This window comes from Mustela erminea, chromosome 6 (genome assembly GCF_009829155.1).
Source record: "Mustela erminea isolate mMusErm1 chromosome 6, mMusErm1.Pri, whole genome shotgun sequence".
NCBI lineage: Eukaryota > Metazoa > Chordata > Mammalia > Carnivora > Mustelidae > Mustela > Mustela erminea.
This window is the reverse complement of record NC_045619.1, coordinates 144,085,557-144,109,832: the sequence shown is the minus strand read 5'-3', so window position 1 is coordinate 144,109,832 and position 24,276 is coordinate 144,085,557. Positions and strand designations below refer to the sequence as shown.

General features: G+C 60.0%; 1 protein-coding gene across 2 annotated transcripts in view; it reads right to left on the bottom strand.

Moving 5' to 3' along the window:
* Window positions 1-6,686: 6,686 nt before the first annotated feature.
* ADARB2 (adenosine deaminase RNA specific B2 (inactive)) overlaps window positions 6,687-24,276 on the bottom strand; it is a 357,169-nt gene continuing 339,579 nt past the window's right edge. The window contains exons 8-10 of one of the 2 annotated variants that reach the window (XM_032349871.1): window positions 22,828-23,009; window positions 9,651-9,829; window positions 6,687-8,005 (exon numbers count right to left, since the gene is read on the bottom strand). In XM_032349871.1, coding sequence (XP_032205762.1) covers window positions 7,829-8,005; window positions 9,651-9,829; window positions 22,828-23,009 — 538 coding nt within the window. In that variant the 3' untranslated portion in view covers window positions 6,687-7,828. Of the gene's footprint in view, window positions 8,006-9,650; window positions 9,830-16,809; window positions 17,751-22,827; window positions 23,010-24,276 lie in introns of those variants that run through there. The other variant, XM_032349874.1, reaches the window with a different exon arrangement.

Below are 24,276 nucleotides of genomic sequence, written 5' to 3'. Positions count from 1 at the left end.
GACACATCCCCCAGGAGGCCGGACCCCCGGAACTGCACGCGCTCTGGGGAGGCTCAGCTGCTTTATTTACGCCCTCATGCCTCGGACGTTCCCGCGTCTGCTCGTGCCGTTCTCCGCACTGTTCCAGCTCGAGACCCGGGGAAGACAGAGCCCGTGCCCTGTGCGCGCACAGAGAGGTGAGCTGTGAGGAACGGGCTGCGGACATCCTCAGAGGAGGGCCCCAGCCCAGGCTGCAGGCAGCGGCCCTGAGACCCACCCGGTCCGGAGAGAACCCACAGGGTACCGAGTGAGGACCAAGACCCGGCTGCTCAAAGGGTTGGAAGTTCAAAGCTGGGCCAAACAGGTCTGGGAGAAAGACAAGTGGATGGGCTTATGGGGTGGACCCGAAGTGACTCTTCTGACCCGTGCCTGCCAGAGAGAGTCCGCTGCAGGCAGACGACCCGGCGGGGGGTTCCAGCCAACTGCTGCCATCAGCACCGCAGGGCCACGCAGCGGGCTCGGGGAAAAGCAGCCACGGTGGGGAAGGTGGGGCTGTGGTGGCCAGCGTGGGTCCCTCACTGCAAGGCCAGACCAGCTCTGGACCGCTAAGACCGCAGGCCAGCTCTGTTAGCGAGAGCCCAGTGCACCGCCCGCAGCACAACCCCAGCACAGACCAGCCGGAGCTAGTGGCACGTGGGCTCTGTCACAAGCCCGCTTCCCGGAAAGGCGCAGCCATCCGTCCCCACGGGAACTAGCCCATAGTCCAGGTGTGGGTTTGCCTTTCGTGCCCGCGGTGCCTTTGCCAAACCCCGTCCGGGCACGCGGAGAGACCTCACGGGATGGGCCACTCATGCCGAGGGCCCCCTCTGCCGCCAGTCCCACCACAGACAGACAGCCGGTCAGACAGGGTGGCAAGAGGGACTCTCGCAGACGCAGCTGAGGCACAGGGCGGGCGCCATCCTCCGGGAGCTGGTGGACCCTCGAAGCCAGCGGCCCCTGCATGCGGGTGTGCCCACCCGGCAGAAGGCATGCTTCTGGAACCAAGCGGGGCAGGGGTGCGCCCGCTCCCGCAGTCCCGCTGGGCTCTCCGAGATTTGTGCTTCTCAACCTGCAACTCGGGGGGACACCCGGCGAGGGGGACGCGGGTCTCACGGTGGCTGTGGCTGCCCGGTCTGCCTGTGGGCCAGCAGGAAAGGGAGCGATCGTGCTGGGGAGGAAAAGGACCCTGACGGCCATGAGGGCTGTGACGGGCAGAGGACGGAGTACCTGTGGCCCCGGGGGGTCCTCTGGGCCTCTCTCGGTGACACCATGCCTCGTGCGGCCATAACGGACATGCACAGTGACTGACGCTTCATGAGAGCACGGTGAGCCGGGGCTGGGACCCCCCAGGAGCAAGGCTGGGAGTCCTGTCTCTCGCTTGAAGGAGTCTCCATGCTCCGTTCTGGTCCCTGTCCTCCCAGAGTCCAAAGAGCGGATTCCTGTGGTTCTGCAAGGCGAGTGCACTTTGTGGGCTTGAGACGCTCTGGAGCGCAGCTGTGTCTGAGCCCCTGGGGGCCCGGCAGCCCCGGGCAGGATGGCTGCCCCGGCCTCTTGCAGCCGTTTCCAAATCCGAGAGGCTGGCGGCTGGGGCAGGCGGTCATCAAGTCCTCTCCTGCTCTCCTGAGTCCCATTCACTGTCCCTCTTTGTGGGTGACACTCCCTTGGGACAGTGCGTTTCTGTCACCAGTCAGTCCTGGGGAAGGAGGCTGCGTGAGTCGCTGTGGCGTGGACACCGGTGTGAAGGGTCATGGTTCCGCCCTTGCCTCTGCTCCTCAGACGTCACGCATCCCGTCACATTTTAAGAAACCGAGTAGCCTTTGGTTACTTTCCTTGGGAAACATACACTTAGTGTTTCTTGAGACAATACGCCACAAACTCCATGTTTTATAAAAGAAATTCTTACCAAGAAAGAGAAATGGCCACAGCACAGAGCTGCCATCAGGCTGGGGCAGGGGGGCATTGGCTGGCTTGGAGAATGACCTGGGTGGGCACACGGGATCCTCAGGTTTGAGGAGGTCACTGAGACCCGGACAGCTCATTTCCAAGGCGAGCGGCCCTTCTCTGGCAGGAGTGAGCATGTGCGTTGGGTACCCGCGGGGCACACCGAGACTAGTGCACGGTCCCTGCCAGCAAACATCCAGGCTCCCAAACTCAGACCACGCAGGACATGTTACTCTCTGACGCATTTGTGACTTGTTTGAACCTCCTTACACTCAGGCCTGCTCTTCCTTCCTGGTAACGGTGACCCCCACTCTTGGCTCTGTTGGGGTAACTTTCTGCAAGACTCCCCAGCCCCGACCTGAGGGACGGACTGTGTCAGCACTGCCCTGGGGGGTCCACAGACCTGAGGTCCGCTGTTCCCTCCTGGGATCGGGCCTTCCCTGCAGTTTGTGGGAAGCGCGGGCAGAGCGAACACCGTGTCGGAAGCACCCTCCCTGCTGCCCTCCAGCCCAAGGGCAGGTGCGGTAGGATTTCAGGCCCCAGTGCGTGAGAGGAACACTTTCAAACAAGCAGTGTCGTCTGCAGTCCTGACTAGCCCGTGGGCCCTGGGCCCAGCCCACTGGCCATTCTGCTCCACGCCTGGAGGGGCAGTGGAATGTGCAGCTCCTGGAGAGAGATGGGGTTCCCGGATGGACCTTGCACTGCTGAGCCCGTGCAGAGCCCTGTAGGCCCGAGGCTGGACACAGCCCGTGATGGGCCCATGTTTCACCTGCTAGTGAAAATGTGGGTGGGTGGGGCTCAGAACGTCTTCAGTATTTGCAGTACTTTAACCTTCCAAAACACTGGGACCCTCTGAGTCCTGTGGAGTCCGCCAGTGGCTCCAGAGGCCGGGCCTGACCCTTGTCCCCACTCTCGCGAGTCAGGTTGTCGGTTGATGTGAGAGCTATAAGGGCAGCTCTTCACCCCGCTGAGCTCGCTGATGCACGTGACTGTAGGAGGACGAGGGTTGTAGAGTGGACGTGTGGTTTCTTTGCAGTGGGCGGGCCCTCTGAGAACGCTCCCTACACCCCCTCCACGGCACTCAGAGACCACCCCTCCAGAGCCTTGCCTGATGAAAGATGCCCAGCAGGCCAGGGGAGCACAGTTCTACTCCATGTGTTTATTCACTTAACGGAAACATTCACTTATCAGATATCACTGGAGGGCAATATACAGAATTTGGAGGCAAATTAACATGTAAATTAATACTTTAAGGTTTTGGATTTTTTTTTTTTTACAAATATTACAAATGTACATCCAGTATTGCCTTTCATTCATGCTCTCTATGTACATACCTTTGCTTAAGAATTACTATATATTAAGTTCATTTGCTTAAAAAAATGCTGAAAATTAGCTGAAAACTAACTGGGCACTGCTGGGAAGGTGTGTTTTTTGTTTGTTTTTACGGACGCGTCTACTGCAGAGCAGTAGAAACCGGGGCCGGCATGAAACGAGGCCGTGGAATCCTGATCCTCGCATCGGTATCATCCCTGCGAGTCTGAATGTGCAACGAAGAGCCGGGAAAATAACGTATTTCTTTCTTCGGGGGCTCACACGGTCTGTAGTCCCCTGCGGGAATGCTGTTATTCTCGCTTTCTGGAGACCTGGCCATCAGCGTCCCTGGGGTGGGAGCTCACACTAACGGACGTGCTCCAGGAGTCCAGGAAAGGACTCCACTAAGTCCCCCTGGGCTGAAGTCCCAGGAACCTGCGAGGCCAGCGCGGCTGCGCTCAGAGGTACCCGGGCCTGAGACTGATTCTCGGCTACGCCGGGGAATCAAGAGTGTAGGGAGGAGCAGGCACGGACGCGGGAGGGGGAGGCAGGGAGAGGAAGATGAGGGAGACCCCAGAGGCGGCCCTGCTGGGAGGTGGGCAGTGGCGGTGACGGCTCGTGAGTCTCCTCGCCCCAGGAACTGGGAAGTGCTCCTCTTCTCCGGGCCGCCTCGCCCACACCCTGCGTGTTTTGCATCTGTCTCTGCTTCAACACCCACCCCCTCGCAATCCTTTATCTGATTCAGAATTTGTGGGAGACGTTTGACAGGAACGAGCAAGGTCCCCGCGTTGCCAGCACAGGCCTTTGAGCAGGACCGCGGACAGCGGCACGCTCCCCCGGAGGCCCCCGCGCCACCCAACAGGCAGGTCTGTCCGAGCCCAGAGCCGCCGGACGGTGGTACTGCCTTTCCTGAAACACAGAGCTTTAAATCTGTCCCTCTGTCTGTGAGCTCCACAAGAGCCTGAGCTGGGGCAGCCTTTCCAAACAGTGGCCCTTCTTGTGCTCGGCTGGGTTATGGCTCCGCGGCCCCCACCAGGAGAGGTGGTGGGCCAGCCACAACAGGGACGCTGGCTTGCTGAGGGCTGGCCGATACTCTGTCAACAGAGGCCGTAGTCCTCACTTCCCTTTGGTCTTTGTTAGGAAGGAGCATTTGTTGTGTTTTGGGTCAGTTAGATGATTCCATTAGAATGGCTTCTCAAAAAACGGTCGCAGATGTTTCCCTAAATTAAAAATGTCTAAGTTTCAAATATCCTTTTAAATTTTTTAAAACAAGATACTATAGACAAATCTTGAAATTTATAATCTAAAAATAGCATTTCATCAAAATACTCTATTCTATACTGAGCATCAATATACCATGTATTTACTGTTTATGGCTCTCCAGACGTGGTAAACACTACACCAAAAAAAGTCCTCAAAACAGCCGTTTCACTGTATTGATAAGAACAGCTTCCGGTGAAAAGGAAACTATATGAGAAATTACGTGGGAAAAACTCAACCTGACGTTTCTGAGGAACAACAAGACTCACGAAATCAGTAGTGACGTGTAGGTATATACAGACTTCAAGAGACCCACAGGAGGAACAGGAGTTGGAGACCTGCAGATCCTCCCGTGGGCAGAAACCCAAACCAGAGAGACCCTCGATCTAGTCCCTGCGGTGGGACCTCAAGCAAGAACAGGCAGGCAGGCCGCATGGCCGGTGGCTCGCCCCTCGGGCTGCATGCTGCATGCTGCGGAAGGACGTGACTGTGTGGCCTGAGCCAGGCGGGAAGCCTCGGCGGTGATCTCCCGCTGGGAGTGTGTGCCTCGAGGCAGATGCCAGTGGAGCCAACCTGATCGGGACTTGAGTGGCGGGGCTGGGTACACACGTAGACGTGGCACAGGATGTGGGAAATGGAATCGGAGCCACCAGGTGTGAGGCAGCTCAGATGGGCAGTGCGGCGGTCAGGATCGCCTAGACACAAGCAGGCTCCTGCCTCTGCCCTGTGGGTCTTGCCTTTGCTGCCTTAGGGTGCCAGGAGGTGGCCCCAAGGTCACAGGCCCAAGCTTTGCTCTTCTGGGGAAGCCTCCGGTGCCGAGGTGTCTGTGGGCGCCTCTCAGGACTCTCACCACCCCTGAAAATGCAGGGTTGGCCTGGCCTCCAGCCGCGCTGCGTGTTCCTTTGGGCTGTGAAGCAGAGTGAGGCCCTCAGGCTCCCCGACGGCCTCGTCTCTGGGCTGGCGCCCCTGTCCCTCCAGCCACAGCACGTGCCCCAGCAGAGCCCTGCGACCTGGCCTCCTGTGGGTGACCCGGCCCCGCAGTCCCGCCTTCCCTGCCCCTGTGCCTCTCTGTCCTTGCTCCTGGACACGTGGCCCCCGGCCAAGCTCGGCCTCTCAACGGCGCTTCCCGCTGGCTTGGGAACGCCTCTGTCCCGACACAGCTGCTGCGCGGGGCCTTCCCCTCTCCTCCGGGTGTCCCGGCCGACCTGACAGATGAGTCCCCACGCTGGCGTCGGTGGCTGTGGCTTTCCCGGGAAGGAGATAGTTCGGTGGAGTGTACGTTTTTCTGGAGGGCCAGCAGCCGCTGCTGAGAGGCATCACGGCGTGTCGGGTGTCGGGCAGGTGGTACTGTCCGCGCCCCTGGGGTCGGGTCGTCTGGGTGGTCCCCGTGGTGCCGTGGGTGGATGGGCCCATCTGCCTCTGTCGTGCGCGGGGCTGCTAGGCCGTCTCCTCACTCCAGAAGGGGCACGGTGTGGAGCGCAGGGGTAGAAGCGGGGGCTCAGAACGGGAGCTGTCGAAGGTCCCGGTGGCAGTGCTCCGTGCGTCTGTCCTTTCCGGGGTGGGCTCCGGAGAAGGGCGAGGCTGAGTCTCCGCCAGCAGTTTCATCCGCGTTTCATCCCGGTGACATGTCCGACGGCCAGAAGCTAATGTAAACCGGCCACGTGATTCCGAACTAGTTCGTCCCGAACTAAAGATTAATATGCATCATCTGTTTGCACCAACATTTCCCATCTTTCATAACTCTGTTTGAGGAAACCGTGTGCTGTGTGCCCATTTTCTTTCCCAAGAGAAGGTGAGTGAGACGCTGAGCCATGTGGCGGCCCGGAGGAGCCGGTCCCCGCAGCGGCACCCCTGCTTGTCCGCAGCACGTCTGCGACTCCTGTGGCCTCCTGCTGGACTCCTTGTCACATCCGCGATCTCGATGTGATGGGCGGCACCCTGCTCCGTTCCTGGGTCTGGGGCCGAGGGGCGGTCCTGCACTCTGGTCAGGGTGTGCACGCAGGGCTGGCCAGTTGGAAACCCCTCCAGGAAGCCCCTGCCCCAGGATGGGACGCTCCGGAGCCGGGCTGCGTGGCCTAGTGAGTTTCAGGCGTGGCTCTTCTGCGGGGGAAATGAGAGGCCTGTCAGTCACATGACAGATGTCCGAGATGAGTTCGTGGTGGTCCACGTGGACAGTTCGAGTACCCGGACGGACCGACGGCGTGGGAGAGGACGCCTGTCTCTGGCGTGCTCAGCGCCCGCTGCGCTCCTAGGGAGGGTGTCCGACGCCGGCTTGGAAGGGGACAGAATCCTGCTTCTTGTGGCTCAGCAGCTGCTGTGTGCATTTCGGCCCTGCCAGGCGCTGATCGGGGAGCCCGAAGCGTGGACAGCTCGCAGCCGCTCCAGCCCCGGGGAAGGGCTGCGTGGACACTCCCTGGGCTCGCTCTCTGACGCACACTCGAGCTGTTGGAGCGTGGTCTGTGACGTGGTTCCCTTGTTACCTGCTGAGGGGGTGTGCGTGGTCGCTAACCTGGATGCGGCTGCCACAGACGTGGTCAGCGGCCATGGGCATCTGCCGTGGAGCCCACGCTGGGCCCAGGACGGGTGTGGTGTCTGCAGGGTCTGTGGCACTTGGTCCTGGAGCCCAGGTCCTGCCTGCGTCTCTGCTAACTGGGCGCTGCTGGAAGGGTCTTCGTTTCTCTGGTCTGAGTTGAGGGTTCTTCAGTACTGCGCGTCTCCAATCCGCTTTGAAGGGAGGTGGAGTGAACACTCAGGTGAATGATGAGGATGGTAGAGCGTCCTGGTGGCGTCTTTGGGGAGAGCCCATGGCTTTTCTCTTCATTGTGGCTTATCCTGAAGTATCGTGCCGGCTCGTGCTGCTGAGAACCAGACGCGGTGCTGGGGGTGCGGGGCAGGGAGACAGATTGGGGGCAGATGTGGTACTGGGAGTGTGGGGTCAGGGGGCAGCAAAGACACTGGAGGTGTGGGGGGCAGAGAAGGGGTGTGGGGAGCGGCACCCCAGGCACCGCCGGACCAGCTGCACCTACGACCCTTTAGCCTGAACGGAAACTTTCCTGCGGACACACCAGGAGGAGAGATTGGGCTGTGCCTGGGGCCTTCGGGTCTGAGGGTTGTGGGTCCTGGCAGCGTGGGAGCAGCCACGTGAGAAGCAGCTCCTACTTTGAGTCTAGTTGCCCACGGAGCACTGACCACGCGCGTGCTTCTGGGGTACCAAGGGCGAGTGTGCGGGGAGCCAGTGAGCACGGCCTGCTGTCCCCGCCATGCGCGTGCTCTGCTCCGGGAGCGCAGCGTCCGGGGCTCAGAGTGTCAGTTGGAACTGGTCCTGCTCGGGTGGCTTCTTCACCCAGGTGCCCAGCCCGGCCTTCTGGAATGCCTTGAACAGCTGCTGTTTGACCGACTGGTAGGTGCACGCCCCCCGCTTGGCCTCACAGTACATGGACGGCGTGTCCCCGTGGCTCGGGATCCGCGTGCTCAGCTGGGGGCAGGAACAAGACAGCGGGTGAGCCCCCCAGACAGCCGTGCCGGGGCCTCCGCACAGAACACGGCTCCCGGCCGCCTGCCCTCGGCGCCTGCTGTGAACGGAGAAGCCACACAGCGGACGGGAATGTGTGTGCGGTGTGCCCCAAAGGAGCTTCCTTAGCGGCCCACAGCGACCGTCCTGGGCGCCCCGGCGGGCCGGCTCGTGGTGGTCCCTGCCCAGCATGCGCGTCAGGACGTCACGTTACCCACCCTGGGTCTGTCCCGTGTTAGTTACGTGTCCGTCTGACCCCAGTAAAGGGGAGACAGCCCTGGTGGGCGCGTGCCCTGCGCCGGCCCTGACGTGCCACGGACGCGCCGGGGCTGCTTGGCGGGGATGTGAGCAGCGGCAGGCGACAGACGTGCAGCTCGGCCGCTGTTGAACAGGTGTGCTGTGGGGTTTTCTCTTGCGAGAGGGTCTGGGACTGCTGTGGGGTGGGGTTCGGGGGTCGGGGGGATGACTGTGGGCACTAAAGCAGCGTCGTGCAGGTGGGAGACGGGGGCGTTCGAGTTCTCCTGCCGACCAGTCAGGAGACCGGTGGGACGGGCCGTCTCCTCTGTCGGGTTTCTGGGCCGGGACCGGGCCGGGCTCTGAGGCCACTGTAGGCAGGGATCCCCTGTGGAGAGGCCAGCGGTGCAGGGAGAAGGGCTGGGAGGCCTGGATGCCCCCCGCGGGTTCGGCCCGTGTCCTGGAACAGGTGCAAAGGGCCCTTTTGTTTAGGAAGACAGAATCAGTGGTGCTCTCCGACACGGGTCCCTGCAGTGTGTGGACGAGGGAAGTGTGGACGGTGCCCGGAGTGGGCGGGGAGGCAGCCGAGGCCCCGTGCTCAGGACAGAGCCGGGTCCCGTGGACTCGTGGCGGGCACAGAGGTCGTGCAGGTGAAGGGCCACACGCACAACGTCCAGGGTCCCCTGAACTGCAAGCAATGCTCATCTTAAGGGTGGGTGTGTCTGTCCCGTGCTGCGGGTTGACAGATGCGCCCCACACCCCTGTTCCTGTTGGGAGCTGTTGCTGGGTAAAGACGGGACAGAGGCACAGCTACTTCTTGGGTTTCTGTGTTCCTGACGCCTATTCATGTCTGTCTGGTTCTGCCACAGTCTGCTGTGCGTTGGACACGTGCACATCTAGATCTCAGCTTAAACTCCGGAAATGTAGTAACTGTCCCCATTTATCAAGGAGGAAGCTCAGGACTGTCGTAGAAATGCACGGTCTTTGGGGTCAGGAGAAGAGTTGTGACCTGTGGCCTGGCCTGTGCTCCTGATGTCATTCGGGGAAACCACTCCCCTCCCTCGGTCACAGTCGGGGGTCACACCACGTCAGGAGCTTTCTCTGAACTTCCCTTACGGTTCTCTACGTGCAGCCGCCCGAGCCCTGTCTGCGAGGCATCTAGGGCCGCGGCCAAGTCCTCGGCTGCTGGCTGGGAGCTCCCAGGGCAGCGGCTCCGTCGCAAGTCAGCGGGGCCCAGGGTGAGGGACACAGCGGGAGTGGCTGGGGGCCGTAGGTGCCCCTCGCTCGGACCAGTGTGGGCTTCCTCGGGGTCCCTCCCTGTGCCCGCCGGGAGCCGAGGGCGGCGGGGCCGGCCTCCCCCAGAGCGGAGCCCTACCTTTCCGTACAGCCTGGCCCAGCGCGCGGAGAACACGTGCTTGCAGAGCCGCGACGAGCCCCCGCAGCTCCTCCTCCCGGTGGTGCCGTCGATGACCTCCACGTCCGCGTTGCCCGTCACCCAGTTCACGCTGAAGTGCGGGGACTTCCCCGGCTGGCGGGCGGCGGCGTGGCTCACTCCTGCCGAGAGAGAAGCCACAACAGCAGGCGTCAGGATTCCGGCCCCGGCAGGGCCCCCGCCACCGGCCGGCGCCAGACCCCGCCTGGCTGCCGCGCTGCTGGGAGGCGCCCACACCCCGTTGCCCGTTTTCACACGGGCTTGTGGCTTCTGGGAGGTGTTCATGGTACCAGACAGGCCCCGGGGCTTGTTATTTCGGTGAATGCGCATGGAAAAGCAGAGCCAGCGGGACAGAGAGCTGAGAGCGTGGGCTGAGAACCAAGCGATGTGATCCAGCAGCGACGGCCGAAGTTTTCAGGCCTTTTCCGAAACGCAAACACGAGGCCCGTGTTCAGGGGTTATGGAGGATTTCAGGACGACAGCGGAGCTTTAAGTCGATGGCGGGTCTAAGTTTGGTCACTGGGACGGCCCTGGACACTGGACATCACAGCCCCGGGAGTCCCAGGCTCCTAGCGCAGAGAGACAAGGGGGCCTTCGGCGTCCCTGCTCTGGGCAGCGGCGTCTGACCTCCGCCTGGCCTCCGTCCCGCCCGCAGCCTGTGACGTCGGGTCTGCTGGGCCCTCACTGGCTTTCTGCCGGGCCGTCCTGCTGCGGCTGCTCTGCCCGCCACCCCAGCGTGACCTCAGGGAAGGCGTGTGAGGCGCGGGTGGGTGGGAGGAAAGGCCCCACGGCGCCGTCGAGCCCGACTTCCTGGTGCAGCTCTGTGCCGAGCCGCCGGGCAGAGGAGGGACGCGGGCTCTTGTTCTCCTCGGTGACGGTGACGGTGATGCTGGGGGATAGTTCACAGCCCCGGCCCTCTCCCGGCGCCACTGCTCCTCCCACAACCCTCCCTGAGCCAGTGTGTCTGGAGCACCCCTCCTCCTGCCCGCTCCTCCCCACAGAGACACCCCCATGCGCCCTGGGCAAGAGGACACCGAGGGTCCTCACCGGCGGCTCCCGTGTCGGGAGGGGGCGGCTTTAGTGCGTTGTGCCTGTGCCCCCGCTGGCTGTGGGTGTCGCCGGGGGTGCCGGGGTGTTGCAGAGGGCGTGGCTGGCCCCTGGGGGCCTGCAGCAGATGTAGGGAGCAACCCTGTGTCGGGGCAGCCCAGCACCCCAGGCCCTCGTGAGGGCAGCCGTCCCGTCAGCACCAAAGGGCAAAGCTACAGACCCAGAGCTCCCGTGGTGTCACCGCCAACTGGGGCCTCCCGCCATCTGCAAACCCGCCATCCGACGCTGCCACCTGCTCCTGCTACAGCCTGACTCCCGACCGGAATCTCCCGGTGACCTTCTCCCGGTCACGCACGGGCAGGGCCAGGCGTCCTGGGCTGATGGCAGCCGGACAGCTTGTGTCCGTTCCTGGAAGCAATTCCCTGCGGCAGCTGCCCATGCCGGGAGGTGGGCAGGGGGACAGTCTGGCACGTTGGCCGTGAGACGGCCCTGCTGGGCAGAGGGAGAGTGGCCAAGGTCAGGAGTGACCCATCACCGAGAGAGCCGGGGGCCTTCCCCAGAGCGGCAGGCAGCCAGGTCCCCCCTCCCGCCCTGCTCCCTCTGCTCTCAGTCCCTCCCTCCCACAGGGGAGGGTCTCCGAGGTCCACGGCACACCTCCCTGGCCCCCTGCATGTCCCCTCTGCTGTGGCAAGTGCCCACTTTGCCGCTGGCTCTTGGCACATGGACGCCTGCTCGCAGAGGCTCGGCTGCAGCCCCGCAGGATGTCCGCAGGGTTCTCCGGCTCCGCACATGGACGCAGGCAGAGAGAAAAGGCACTGGCTGGCGGACAGCCTCCCGACCGGGAGTGGGCAGCTGCTGCCCCCCAGCCCCTGACCCACCTTCTCTGGAGCTCGGGTCCCAGATGGCCGGTGTGTGTTGAGGCGGAGAAGTGTGTACGGAGGGAAGTGATTTATGCTGTAAGTCACAGTGTGAGACCCGGTGATCGCCCAGTGTCCGGGCCCTGTCAGTGACCAGGTGCGATGGGAAATGAGATTTTCGGTCCAGCAGCGATCTTCGTGTCACCGAGCCTTGGTGACCGGTGGGAAAGGTGGGGTGCGAGCCACGTTGACTCGGGACAGAAGCGGCCCCCATCCTGCCTCGGCGCCTGGTTTGCTGTTCCGCCCCCCGTTCCTTCCTGGGCTGTCAGCGGTGACACAGCGTTCTGTGGGAGGCCGGCCTTTGTCCCAGGAAGGGACGAGCCCAGCGGGGGTGTGTGCAGAGCCCCCCCGTCGTGGGGGTGCAGCGTCCCCCTTAGAATGCGCGGCCCTCTCCCGGGTTCGTTATAAGCGGGCGCCCCCCCCCCCTGCTGTCCTGGGTGTGCAGGAAGCAGCCCACGCATCGGGGTCGGGGTCCCTTCTGGGTGGAGCACAGCTGGCATCACGTGTGTGCACTCGAGTGTGTACGTCTGTGGGTTACTGTTTGTCCCTGGGGCTCCAGGGTTAAAGGGGCCCCTTAGTCTTGTCCTTGGGTGAAGAGTGTCCGCAGCTCCCGCAGGAACAAGGGTTTTCCTCTTCCTCCTGGTTCTCTCTCTGCTCCTGTCCCTGAATCGACTAGTGAGGCCGCGCCTTTGCGTTTACAAAGTCACGCGGGTGGCGATGAGTGACTGCCGCGTTCACACGCAGGGTCGCTGACCCGACCGTGCAGAGCGGTCAGCGCACGAGGCCAGGAGGGCATCTCGCAGGACGTCCCCATCGGCCTAACCCCGCAGGCCAGACGGTGCAGGCGGCCGGCACGGGCTCGGTCACTGCGGTCACGGCGCCGAGCAAGGGGAGCTCCCTCATGATTCACATGCCCACGGGCCAGTCCCGCGGCCCGTTCTCGGAGGGAGAGACGGGCAGGCCTGGGCACGCGGGAGGCTCCGGCGGCCCGTGTCCGTTTGCCCGCACCTCGGGGTGGCGCTCCTGCTCTGTCCCTGCCCCGCCCCACACGCCCGGGTCGGCCTTCACCGGGGTGTTGGAACGCTTCGCTGGGGTCCTTCCAGGCTTGTCAGTCTGTCTTCTGCTCCCTCAGTTTGGCCCGGGGGAGACACTTGTTTCTGCGGAGCCGCGTGCACACATCTGAGGAAGCTCGTTCGTCGTGTCCTGACTCGTAACTGAGATCCGCCGTGCGGGAGCCAAGCCAGGCCTGGTGGCCGGGAGAGGGGCTCGTGCGTCTCGGCTCCAGGTTGAAGACAAGGTGCTTGGGACTCTGGGGAGTTGCCTTCTCTTCCCGGGAAGCCACCTCTGGCCTGCATCGACTTCGCCTCCGTCGGCTGGATGCTGTCCACGGAAGGGAGGCATCAGTTCCCGGGATCGTCCCTCTGGAAGCAGATGTGGAAACCAAGCCTCAAGTTCCAGTTCAGGTGCACAGGCTACTTAGAGTCCGAGATGTCACCTGCTGCCGCCCGCTTGCCTCGTCCTCCTTGAGACGGCAGCACGCCGGCACGTTACACAGACCCACGCACAAACACAGAGTTACCTTCTCGCCCCGAGTCCGCAGCCTCACATACCCCCAGGGGCCGACTGGAAATCCCCGTCCAGAGGAAGACGGGAGCACGTCACAGTCCGCCCCGTCCTCGTCCCGGTTCAGGGAAGAGCTGCACGTTCTGAACGCGGAAAGCACAGGCCTGCGTCTGCTGTGCCCCAGGAGGGGAGGAAGGTCATCTTGAGAAATAAACCCTGGGAAGACTCAGCCCTGTGTACCAGCGACCTTGGTTCAAGGTCACAGGGTCTGTTGGCGGCACAGACATTGGACTCGTCGTAATTCTCACCGGGAGCACCTGAGCCCGAGTCTGCAAACCTGCACCTTGACATCCAGGAACGGAACGCGTCACAGTCACGCCAGCCGGCGTGGGTCCAGGGACGCCCGCCCTCGCTGGGTGGTGATGGAGGCCCAGGGTTGCACTTTTTAGTGCGGTTCCTGCCCATGCAGACGTTGTGCTGTGACGCGGGAGTCCGGTGTTTGTCTCCTGGGGCCGCTGCAGTGGAGCGTGTACACAGTCGCCGGTTTACAGAAAATCACAGAGTCGACTCCCTGCTCGCTCTGGAGGCCCGCAGGGCAGGTGTTGGCAGGGCTGTGCACTCTTCCGTCCTCCGGCCCCCAGCGGCCCCGCTGTTCCTGGCGTGGAGATGCATCACTTCCACCTCTGCCCGTCTTCACGTGGCTTCTGCACCCTCGCGTCTGTCTGTCTGTCTCTCTTTCCCTCCATCAGCCTCTCTCTTCCACAGATGCATGTGGGGGGGTGTGGGACCCACAGGGCATAGTTCAGGACACCCTCTTCATTTCAGTATCCTTAACTTAATTACGTTGATAGGGACCCTTTTTCCAAATACAGTGATTTGCATGTTTCAGGGATTAAGATTTGGTGTCTTGGGCGGCCAGTAGTCTGCCTACACCAGCGTTATTAGTCGTGAGTTTGGAGCTGGCCTCTGAAGCCCGCGTGCTGACCTCTGGCACCACAGTTGGTGGGTGGGGGTTCCCACGGGCCACAGCCACGTACGTGGACATCTCTTCTCGGCCCCTGGCTGGGGAGGGAAGCCTAGCGTGGCTCTGTTTCGGGGATGGTGTGGTTAGCCTCTGTCGGGGAAGATCTCGGTTTGGAAACTTGTTGACAAAGCCCAGGACGGGATAAGAGAAAAGGTGTCTCTGAAAGGTGGTGTGGCCAGGCTCGGACCAGACCCATGGCCGCTCTCACTCAGTGATACTGCAGTACTTGTTCCCACCATCTGGAAGGGAGCCTGATCTTCCCAAACCCCTTCCCCATCAGACCCATCGCTGATAAGGTCTGTGCAGCTCGTCTGTGTGCCACAGCCCACGTGGTCATTCATCGCCTTTGCGGTGTTCTAGACACGGCTGGTGTCTCAGAGCGGACGTGTGGGAGACCGAGGTCTGCACCAGCACGGACACGTGCACTCAGGAGACCGAGGTCTGCGCCAGCACGGACACGTGCACTCGGGAGACCGAGGTCTGCGCCAGCACGGACACGTGCACTCGGGAGACCGAGGTCTGCGCCAGCACGGACACGTGCACTCGGGAGACCGAGGTCTGCGCCAGCACGGACACGTGCACTCGGGAGACCGAGGTCTGCGCCAGCACGGACACAGGTACTCTGCTGTTCTGACACACAAGAGTGTCTCCGTGAAGATCGTCCGATGTTTGATTTAGTGACGTAGCGATTGACACGATTGTGTGACTATGGTGAACCTGAAGTAGGTCTTTCCCAACTTCGAGGAGGTACTGCACCTGCTAACGAGGCTGCCATCGCCTTCCCACTGTGCCATTACTGCCACGGCTGCCACCATGGCCGCTGCCACCACCATGACTGTTAAGACCACTCCCACCCACGGTGCTTCTGTGCCAGACTGGCCATGTTCACACGGCTCCCGTCACCGTGAGTCCCACCCACGCCACCCCGACTGGCAGGACAATAGGCCTCGTTTCGCAAAAACCCGCATGCACCTCTTTTTAAAGAGCAGTGTCTAACACATTGTAACATTTCTTTAGATTGCTGGTGGGCCTGAAGTATTCACAATTTAGTTCAGTTTCTCCAAATTAAGGCTGCACAGGACATTCAGGAACATGATTTTTATAGGGAGTGAGTCAAGTTTGTATCTCAGGGCAACACTGCATTTGATGGTGAGAAATGGACAATTCAATACCGAGTCGTATGGCGGTGTAGATGAGGCCACTGTGTGTTCTGTGTGTGCCAGACAGCACTTGTGTTGTCCCTCTCACACACACACACCACACATGTACACACATCACATACGCACACACATCACACATGTACACACACCACACGCACGCACACCACATGCACACACACCACACAACACACGTGCACATCACACGTGTACACACACGCCCACACATTGCACACACGTATCACGCACGTGCATGTCATATGCACACCACATGTGCACACCACACACATCACATACTTGTACCATCACACACATGCACACGCACACACACACACCACACGTGGACACACACCACACACATGTACACGTGAACACACACATGCCCACACATTGCACACACATCACACACACACACCACACACAGCTCTGCTGGAAGCGGAGCTAGGGCTATTTTAGCATGGACTTGCAGATTTGGAGTAGCTAACGTAATTCGGCTGCATTAATGTCGTTTTATTCATTTTCATTAGCACGAGCATCATTATAATTGACAGTAATTCTGTAGCTATTGTCTTAATAGAGCACAGTTCAGGGTGGCTGTGTGACGTGTGCGCAGTCTGGAGATGGTGAGTGAGGACGGGCTCAGGTCTTTCTGCCGTGAGATGCTTGTTGGGGTTCTGTGGGTCCCTGCAAGCTGGGGACACACGGTGGGGAACACGGGGCTGAGGAAGCCACCCACCTCATCTGCCCGGTTGGTGGGGAGTTGGCTGCCGTGGCTGAGAGCTGGTGTGGAGGGCGTGTGTGCGTGCCGTGTGAGGGAAGGTGCTGGGGCACCTGCTTGGGGGGCTGGAGTCGCCTCCTGTAAAGACAGTTTGCCCCACTGATTTTCAGGGACTTCTTCCTGGAGTCAGTAGGAACGCGGCCTTATCTGTGCATGTAAGTGACAGCAGTTTAAAATGCGTGGGCTCCCGGGACAACGCTGAAAGCGGTGAAATTTCCTCTGTGGCAGGGAAGAATTTGAATATTTCATTTTATAACCTGATAGTGAAATGGTTCTTGGTCCCTGTAAAGCTTGTTGTTACTTGGAAAGACGTGGGACGGGGGACTTCGGCAGAATGTGGTCCTCACGCATTAGTGGGTCCGTCTATTTGGGGCTACGTTCCTTATGCCCCAAGAGCACTGTTAATGTCCCCTTCAGTGCGCGTCTGCTGGGCCTGCATTAGCTCTGCTTCTGCCTGCCTGGACGGTTGTCTTGCCCTCATTTTAATTGGTTAGTTTTTATTTTTAAAAAATGTTTATTCATGATTTTAGAGAGCGTGTGTGCATGCGCACAAGAGGGGAGGGGCGGGTGGGAGAGGGAGACCCCCGGCAGGCTCTGCCCCCAGCGTGGAGCCCGACATGGGGCTTGATCCCAGCACCCTGAGAGCACGACCTGAGCCGAAATCAAAAGTCGGACGCTCAGCCGGCTGAGCCGCCCTGGCGCCCCTTGCCCCGCTTGTAAAGGCTGCATCTCCTGGGTCACGGACTTCAGGTCGCGATGAGCTTGCGGCTGGCATCTCAGAGACACGGCTTTTTTGTTTCCAGTCGTCCGAGAGTCGCTGGTGAGTCTGATTTGGACCCTTGGGAGCTGACCTGTTAGTTCCTGACGCCTTTTAGGGTTTTTCTGTCTTGTCCGGTGGCCACTTTCTTGCTGGGAGGGCGATTGAAGAACTTCCGGGCCACACGGTGCCCCTCGGAGGTGCGACTAGTAACTCTGGTACCTCCTTCCCCACTGCGCCCGCCGCGCTCCTTCTCCTGCGTCCGGGGCACGTTGTAGCTCGGGTCTCCGACCTTCTCGCTGCGTCTCTGGCCTCCCCGTGGGATGCTTACTTTCACGCATCCTCCTGGCTGGGCTGTGGTGCCCAGCTGCTTCGTCAGACGTGAGCCGGACGTCGCTGGGAGGTGCCTTCAGCTGTGATGGACGATTCCGTCCGTGGCGTGGAGCAGAGAGGTGACCCTCCACCAGCAGGGGCCTCGTGCGGTCAGTTGACGGCTTCAGGGGCCGAGACCACAGCTGCCAGAGAGGAGGGGGTTCTGCTTCCAGTCTCGCCCTGGGCACGACGGTGCCATCGTCTCCTGTCAGAATTGCCAGCCTGCCGACGTCAGACCGGTCGCCCCTGCACGCGTGCGAGCCACGTGCTTCAGCCCCATCTTCCTGTGAAGAGGGCGACTCTCCCGTGCGTGTTCTGTTCGCTGGAGGACCCCAGCTCGTCCACCGTCTTTCTGTTCCGGTGCCGCGCTCAGGGGTTTCTTCAGGGGGATGTTCCAGTTTACTGATTCTCTCCTCAGCTGTGTTTATCTTTAAATTATTTTTAAAAAGATTTTATTTATTTGGAGAGAGAGAGAGAGAGAGAGAGAGAGAGGGCACACACAAGTAGAGGGAGCAGCAGAGGGAGAGGGAGAAGCAGGCTCCCCACTAGCAGGTGCCCGATGCGGGACTCGATCCCAGCACCCCGGGATCACGACCTGAGCCCAAGGCAGAGGCTTCACCGACGGAGCCCCCAGGCGCCCCATCTTCAGCTGTGTTGAATGTGCTACAAACCCTGTCCTCTGTGGGGTGCCTGGGGGCTCCGTCGGTGAAGCCTCTGCCTTCGGCTCAGGTCATGATCCCGGGGTCCTGGGATGGAGCCCCACATCGGGCGCCCTGCTCCGTGAGGAGCCTGCTTCTCCCTCTGCCTCTGCTGCTCCCCCTGCTTGTGCGCGTGCTCTCTCTCTCTGTCAAATCAATAAAAATAAAAATAAAATCTTAAAGAAATAAGCCTATTCTCAGTCACACGAATTGTTTCATTTTCCTCTGCAATTCCTACTTGGCTCCGTCCTTCCTTCCTTACCCTGCATTTTCCCTGTTGGTTTTTCAATCTCTGTTTTCCTGGTGAGCAAGGTTGTATAAAGTCTGTGTCCTGGAACGGTGCTCGCCGGCGTCATGGGTCTTCTCCACCGTGTGTCTGCTGGGGTCTGTTAACGCGGCCTCGTCTCGGCCTGTGCCTGCTTGGTTTTTGCCGTGTTTCCAAAGCTTTTGTAGCGTCATCTCGACCCAGCACTTAGTAGGATCGTCTCCATGTGAATCTGGGAACGAAGACCGCTTCAGGCTGCTCTGAGAACCCTCAGGGCCTGCTTACGCAGGGTTCAGACTGGGCCCTAACCTAGTCCCCGTGCGGCAGCCGCAGCCTGACTCCATGCTGAACCCCGAGGCTCTCCCCACGCTCCGGCGCCCTCCTGGCTCCCGCCCTGCTCCCTGCCCATGCTGTCCTTCCCTCTTCCTGCAGGACTTGGCCCTGACAGCCAAAGCTTGCGTGTAGTCCCTTCTGCGCTTTATCTTTCTACGAAGCATTCTCATTTTGCCTGTCTGTCAGCCTTCCCCACGGGGTTTCGACCATGTTGTTTGCGGCTCTCTTCCCCGTGCGTAACGGCCCCAGGCACGTCGTCAGCAATCCACGCACATTTGCTGAGTGATTAAGTGCAGGGATTGTGTTGACCAACTCAGTGTTTGGATAAATGCAATGTGTGGACGATGAAAGTATTTTCCCGAAATGGTAAAAATTTCAAGAGCAAATTGATGAAGACTGGTGTTCAAATACTTTTTTGCAACAGTTCCTTAAAATCATGATAGAAATTAAGTGTAACTTAACTAATATACAAGTATTTTTGAAAGAACTCTTTAGAAAACTAAAAAGGTTTTTCTATAATTTTAAATTGACCATAAACTATATGTCATCTAATTTGCATAGGGAAATCAGTGCTAATCTATGGAAATGTCTTATTAAATATTTCTCTCTTGAATCTAGCATTTTGATCTTCATGCAGAGATATTAGGATTGTCTTTAGATTATTCCAGCAAGATTTATAATGATTTTTTTCTACCAAAAATTCCTTCAAGGGCACAAGAGATTAATTTCCACTTCTAACAACTCCAAGACAAAGGAGCTGCTCGGATGCATTTTTAAGCTCGTGTGTTTTATCCTAAACATTTATGAAAAATTTATAGGTTACTCTGTGCTTATTTTATTTTTATTTTTTTAAAAAGATTTTATTTCTTTTTCGAGAGAGATATAATGAGAAAGAGCATGAGCAGGCAGTGAGGGCAGAGGGGGGGAGAGAAGCAGGCTCCCCGCCAAGCAGAGAGCCTGATGCGGGACTCGATCCCAGGACCCTGAGCCGAAGGCAGAGGCTTAATGGACCGAGCCCCCCAGGCACCTCCGTGCTCATTTTAATATAAAAATCACGCTGCATTAGTTACCAGCTGCATAAAAACAATCTTTGCTACCACCCCACTGGGTGGTTTTGCCGGATGCCATTAGTGATCATCAACCTCAGGAATTTCTCCTGAATTCGGGCGGCTTGGCTCTCCGTCTCGGGCTCTGCAGTTCACTGTGACAGGACTTTGGAGACGGGAACTCACAGAAATGTGGGCACACGCGGCGACAGGCCGCCTCCTCCATCCCACGCACCACCCCTCCCGGAGGGTCTCGAGTGTAGTGGGGGGTGTCGGGTGGGGTTTGCAGACCGCTGCTGGCGGACGTTTCGGAGAACCGTTGCTTGAGGCACATGGAGTGTGACGAGGCTCTGACCCCCCAGCGGCCCGTTCCTACTCCTTCGGGAAGATGCGTGCCGGGGTGGAGGCAGCCGGTGCCCTGCTGGTCACCGTCCCGTAGTTCCCATCACGTGCATGCAACCAGGGGCCGGGACAGCTCAGGGCCGGGACACGGATTCCCTGGGTTCGGCTCTTGGCTTCTGTGTTCGTTGCCGGACCTTGCCATGGGCAGCGAAGTTGTGTCTTTGGTGCGGCGACAACTGCTCGACGGAGCGCCCGTGCACGCCCCGCGCCGCCGGCGGGAACAGAGCTTGCGTCCCCCACATCTCTCCTTGTCCTGGCGCGGAAACAGGAGACTTACCTCGAGGCTGGACGCGCAGACGGACCACCCTGTGCCCAGCACGACAGCCTCAAAGTCACTTTCTACGTCACGTAATGTTTTCCTCAAAAGACGAGTATTCCGAGCCTACGTTCTTACGAATTCTCACCACCGCCTCGTCCTCCTCGTGTCGCGTGTGGGATTGAATGTGCCGAGAAAGACCGGAGGTGAGTCCCTTTAGGGGAGCCGCGCTCCTCTGGTGACATGGGGCGCCGAAGGGTCGGGGCGCGGCTGCCACGGTGTGGTGTCCATCCTCACAGTCTTCCCAGAAGGCTTGCAGACCCTCCGGTGGACATCAGTGCACAACCCTCCGCGTGTCCACGGGGGACCCTTCTCAGCTCGGCTGCTTCCTGTGGCCCCGGAGCCGGCGGGGCCCCCGCTCTGTGGCGGGGCTGGTTCCGCGAGCACGCGGGCTGCACCTTCTCAGGTGGTTCTGCAAACGGACCTCGAGGGAGTCTCCAGACAGCGCTCACGGGCGTGTGTGAACGTGCTCCTCGTTACCCTCCTTACGCGCCATCGCGCGGTCTCCCTTGTGTGCGAAAGATCCGACGGTTTCCTTCCTGCATCCGCACGACTGCTGTCTGAGGGCCCCCGAGGGCCGAGCAGTCGCTGCTGCCGAGAGCGTGCGGTGGGGGGGACGCCGTGGCTTCGGGTCATTGGCATCTCTCCAGCGACGAAAGCGCTGTTGTCAGTGTGGGCCGAAGTGTCCAGTCAGGTGGTCCTGGCTGTAGGTAGGGCTGAGTGTCCCCTGAGGTGGGGGCGGGGGTTCACACGGGGGTCCAGGGGCTTTGATTTTAGCTGTGCTGCTCAACGACTTCAGGTGACCCGAATTCCTCTAGCGGAGCTTTTTTTTTTTTTTTTTTTTTAATTTTAAATTCACTGCTTTTCGCTTGTAATTCAGAATTCCTGTTTTTATTTGTGTTCACGTGTTCCCAGTTGAACACACGACTTTGGAACAGCTTTGCTGGAAGGGACGGCCAGGCAGGCGTGCGTGGGGCCCGGGGGCCGGATGGCAGCAGCCCCTCGTGGGACAGGCGCCTCCTTGGAGCACACGGGGTCCCTGCGGGTTTGCTGTGGAGACTGAAGGAGGTCTCCGGGGTCTGTGGGGACCCAAGCCGGGGACATCCGTCCGCACGAACCGACTGGGACGTTGGGGTCCGCTCCAGGCTTGCGCCGGCTGCCGAGCCACAAGAAGGGAGTGTTCTTGGGGTGCCCAGGGTCAATCAGTAAAGCGTCTGCCCTCGGCTCAGGTGATGGTCTCGGGGTCCTGGGATCGAGCCCCGCATCGGGCTCCCTGCTCGGAGCAGAGCCTGCCTCCCCCTCTGCCGCTCTCCTGCGTCTTCTCTCTCACGGTGTCTCTCAAATAAATAAAATCGTTTTAAAATGTAGTATTCTTTGCCATTTTGAGAAAAAAAAAAAGAAAGGAAAATGGAAGAGGTTGAAACTGATCCAAAGTAATATTTTATCAGAATCCCTAACACGACCAACTGTTTAGAAAGTAAATGTGATCCTAGACTTAGAGTTTGAGGCGAGTTTGTGTGGCTCCTGACGCCTGACGGCTGGTGGAGTCCCGGGGCCTGTCCCGCGCCGCCCGGATGCCGCTGCCCGGATGCCGCCGCCCCTCCTCAGCTGGTGTCATTCTGCGTGGTGGCTCCGCGGGAGTGACGGTGCGGACACCCGGTCCGTGGTGCTGCAGGCCAGGGACGCGGTGCATCGAGACGACTTAGCCGCATCCTCGAGCCGAGTTCCAGTCCCTGCTGCACACGCGGTTTCCTCTGGCCTCTGGGGAGGCTGGTTCTCGGGCACCGGGAGAGCGTCTGTGACTGTGAGGTGGACAGCGGCGGCCGCCATCCGCGGTCCCCTCCGGAACGCCGAGTCAGTGTGAACGCAGTGGGCTCCGCAGTGCTCGCCGGCTGTGGGACGCGACCCTCACGCCGGCTGTGTGCTGGGCGGCCGGGGTTGGCCGTCCCCGTCTTGCAGCGGGGACCCTGAGGCTCCGGGGGTCCGGGGCTGCGCACATGGCCAGTGCGGGAGGCTACGGGCGGGCCGGCTTTGTGCCTGCGCGTGTCCGTGCTGCTCCCGACATGTGCCTCCTGGACGCCTCGTGTGAGGACGGCACTGGGGCCGCGAGCCCTGCAAATCCCCGCTTCCAACCCCCCTGCCCTCTGTCAGAGACACCTCCCGCGAGCGAAGCCGGTCGGGTAAGTCATCCTGGTGGACACGCGCGGGACGGTGACACCATGACGTGGTTGAGGGTGTGTCCCAGTCTGCTCCCCCCTCCCAGTGCCCGGTCCTCCGTTCGGGACGCATAGCAGCCCCCCTTACAGGCTTATGTTCCTGCCCTTTTGCTGGCTACATCCTAAGTAGCCGGTGGCCGACCCGGTAACAGCGGCCTGAGTTAGGACACGGGGGGCCGGCCGGCGGGAGGGCACGAGTCCCGTGTCTACGGGGACAGGGCTTTCTTACCGCTGAGGAGGGGCCGGTTGTGCCGGTAGGAGGTGGGCAGCTGGCCGACGTCCTCGGTGCGGTGGCTCATGACCCGGGAGAGGTGACCCGTGTGGCGCAGGCTGCCCACAATGATGCTGTGCAGGTACACGGGCTCGATGAAGTGGCAGAGCAGCGCGCCCTGCAGGCCCAGCACGTTCCACCTGCGGGGAGAGGGCGTCAGCGTGGGCACCGGGGCGGCGGGGCCCCTCCTTCCCCACCTGCGGGGCTGGCTGAGTGTCCCCCACCCCCGTCTGCCCGCCCCTCCCCCCGCTGGCCTGTCCCTCCCCCTGCTGGCCTGCTGCACCCCGCCCCCGCCTGCCCTCCCCGCACATGATCCTGGTGCCCCGTCCAGGCTGAGGCCGGAGGTCCTGTGGCCGTGCCTGACCCAGTGGAGTGGCCGGGGCTGCTCTTGGCCACGCACGCGGCTGGCGGGGCTCTGGCTTTGATCACGACGCGAGTTGTTAGACGGCAGGGAAGCCCTATATCCTCTGAGCGACTCGAAACTTAAAAAAAAAAAAAAAAGACATTCTGTCCCCAAAGCGAATCTGAATTTTTCGTGAGGTTAGCGGGCGGATATCAGAAATGGAGTTTATTTATTTCAGTTTTGGGCAAAATAGCTTCTTCTCCTTTTGTCCTCAGCAGTCAGAAGGACCCGTTGTGTTGTTACGTGACATTAATAAACGGCCGTGTTTTCCTCCGAGGAGGATGTTGATTTTCGAAGCCCAGACCAGACAGGAAGGACAAGGCCGTCCTTCTCCGAGATAAATGCAGCCCTGGGCAAGCGCTCTTGCTTCTGCAAGCAAAGATGACAGCAGCATTTTGAGATTTTTTCCTCCTAAACTTGGGTGATACAAGGTGACACGCATCTGTTTGAGGCAGCATTTCGTGGTTTCCGCTGTAAATAACGTGTCTAAAACCCAGCCTCCACCAGCGGCAAACACTATGCAGCTAATTTCTTACATCATCATTCTTTTCATTAATTAACATTTCTCCGCTGTTAGAGCAATTATTGTGGTGCCTCCATGCCGTACATTTCTTTTCTTGATTAATAAGGAGTCATTATATTTCCCTTTCCCGAAGCAGTCAATTAACGCAGAATCTTTTCCATTAATTACCGAACGGTTAAAACCAGCATGCCCTACCTGGAGAGCAATCTGCTCCCGGAACCTGTGACACCAATTGCTTTAAAAAGTTCTCTTTAAATTTTATTCCAAAAACACAAGCAATTTAGCCGGCGATATTAATTTGCCTCCAAAGCATTGTGGTGAACGAGAGCCATGTTTTAATCTCATGCAAGAAGAGGCAGCCATCTGGCGGGCGAGGGCCGGGAGAGCGAGTCTCCACTCTCCCCACAAACGCGGTCATTAAAGTAATGTGTTCATCTACATAAAACTCAAATGGAATATAAAAGGTAATATTTATATACAA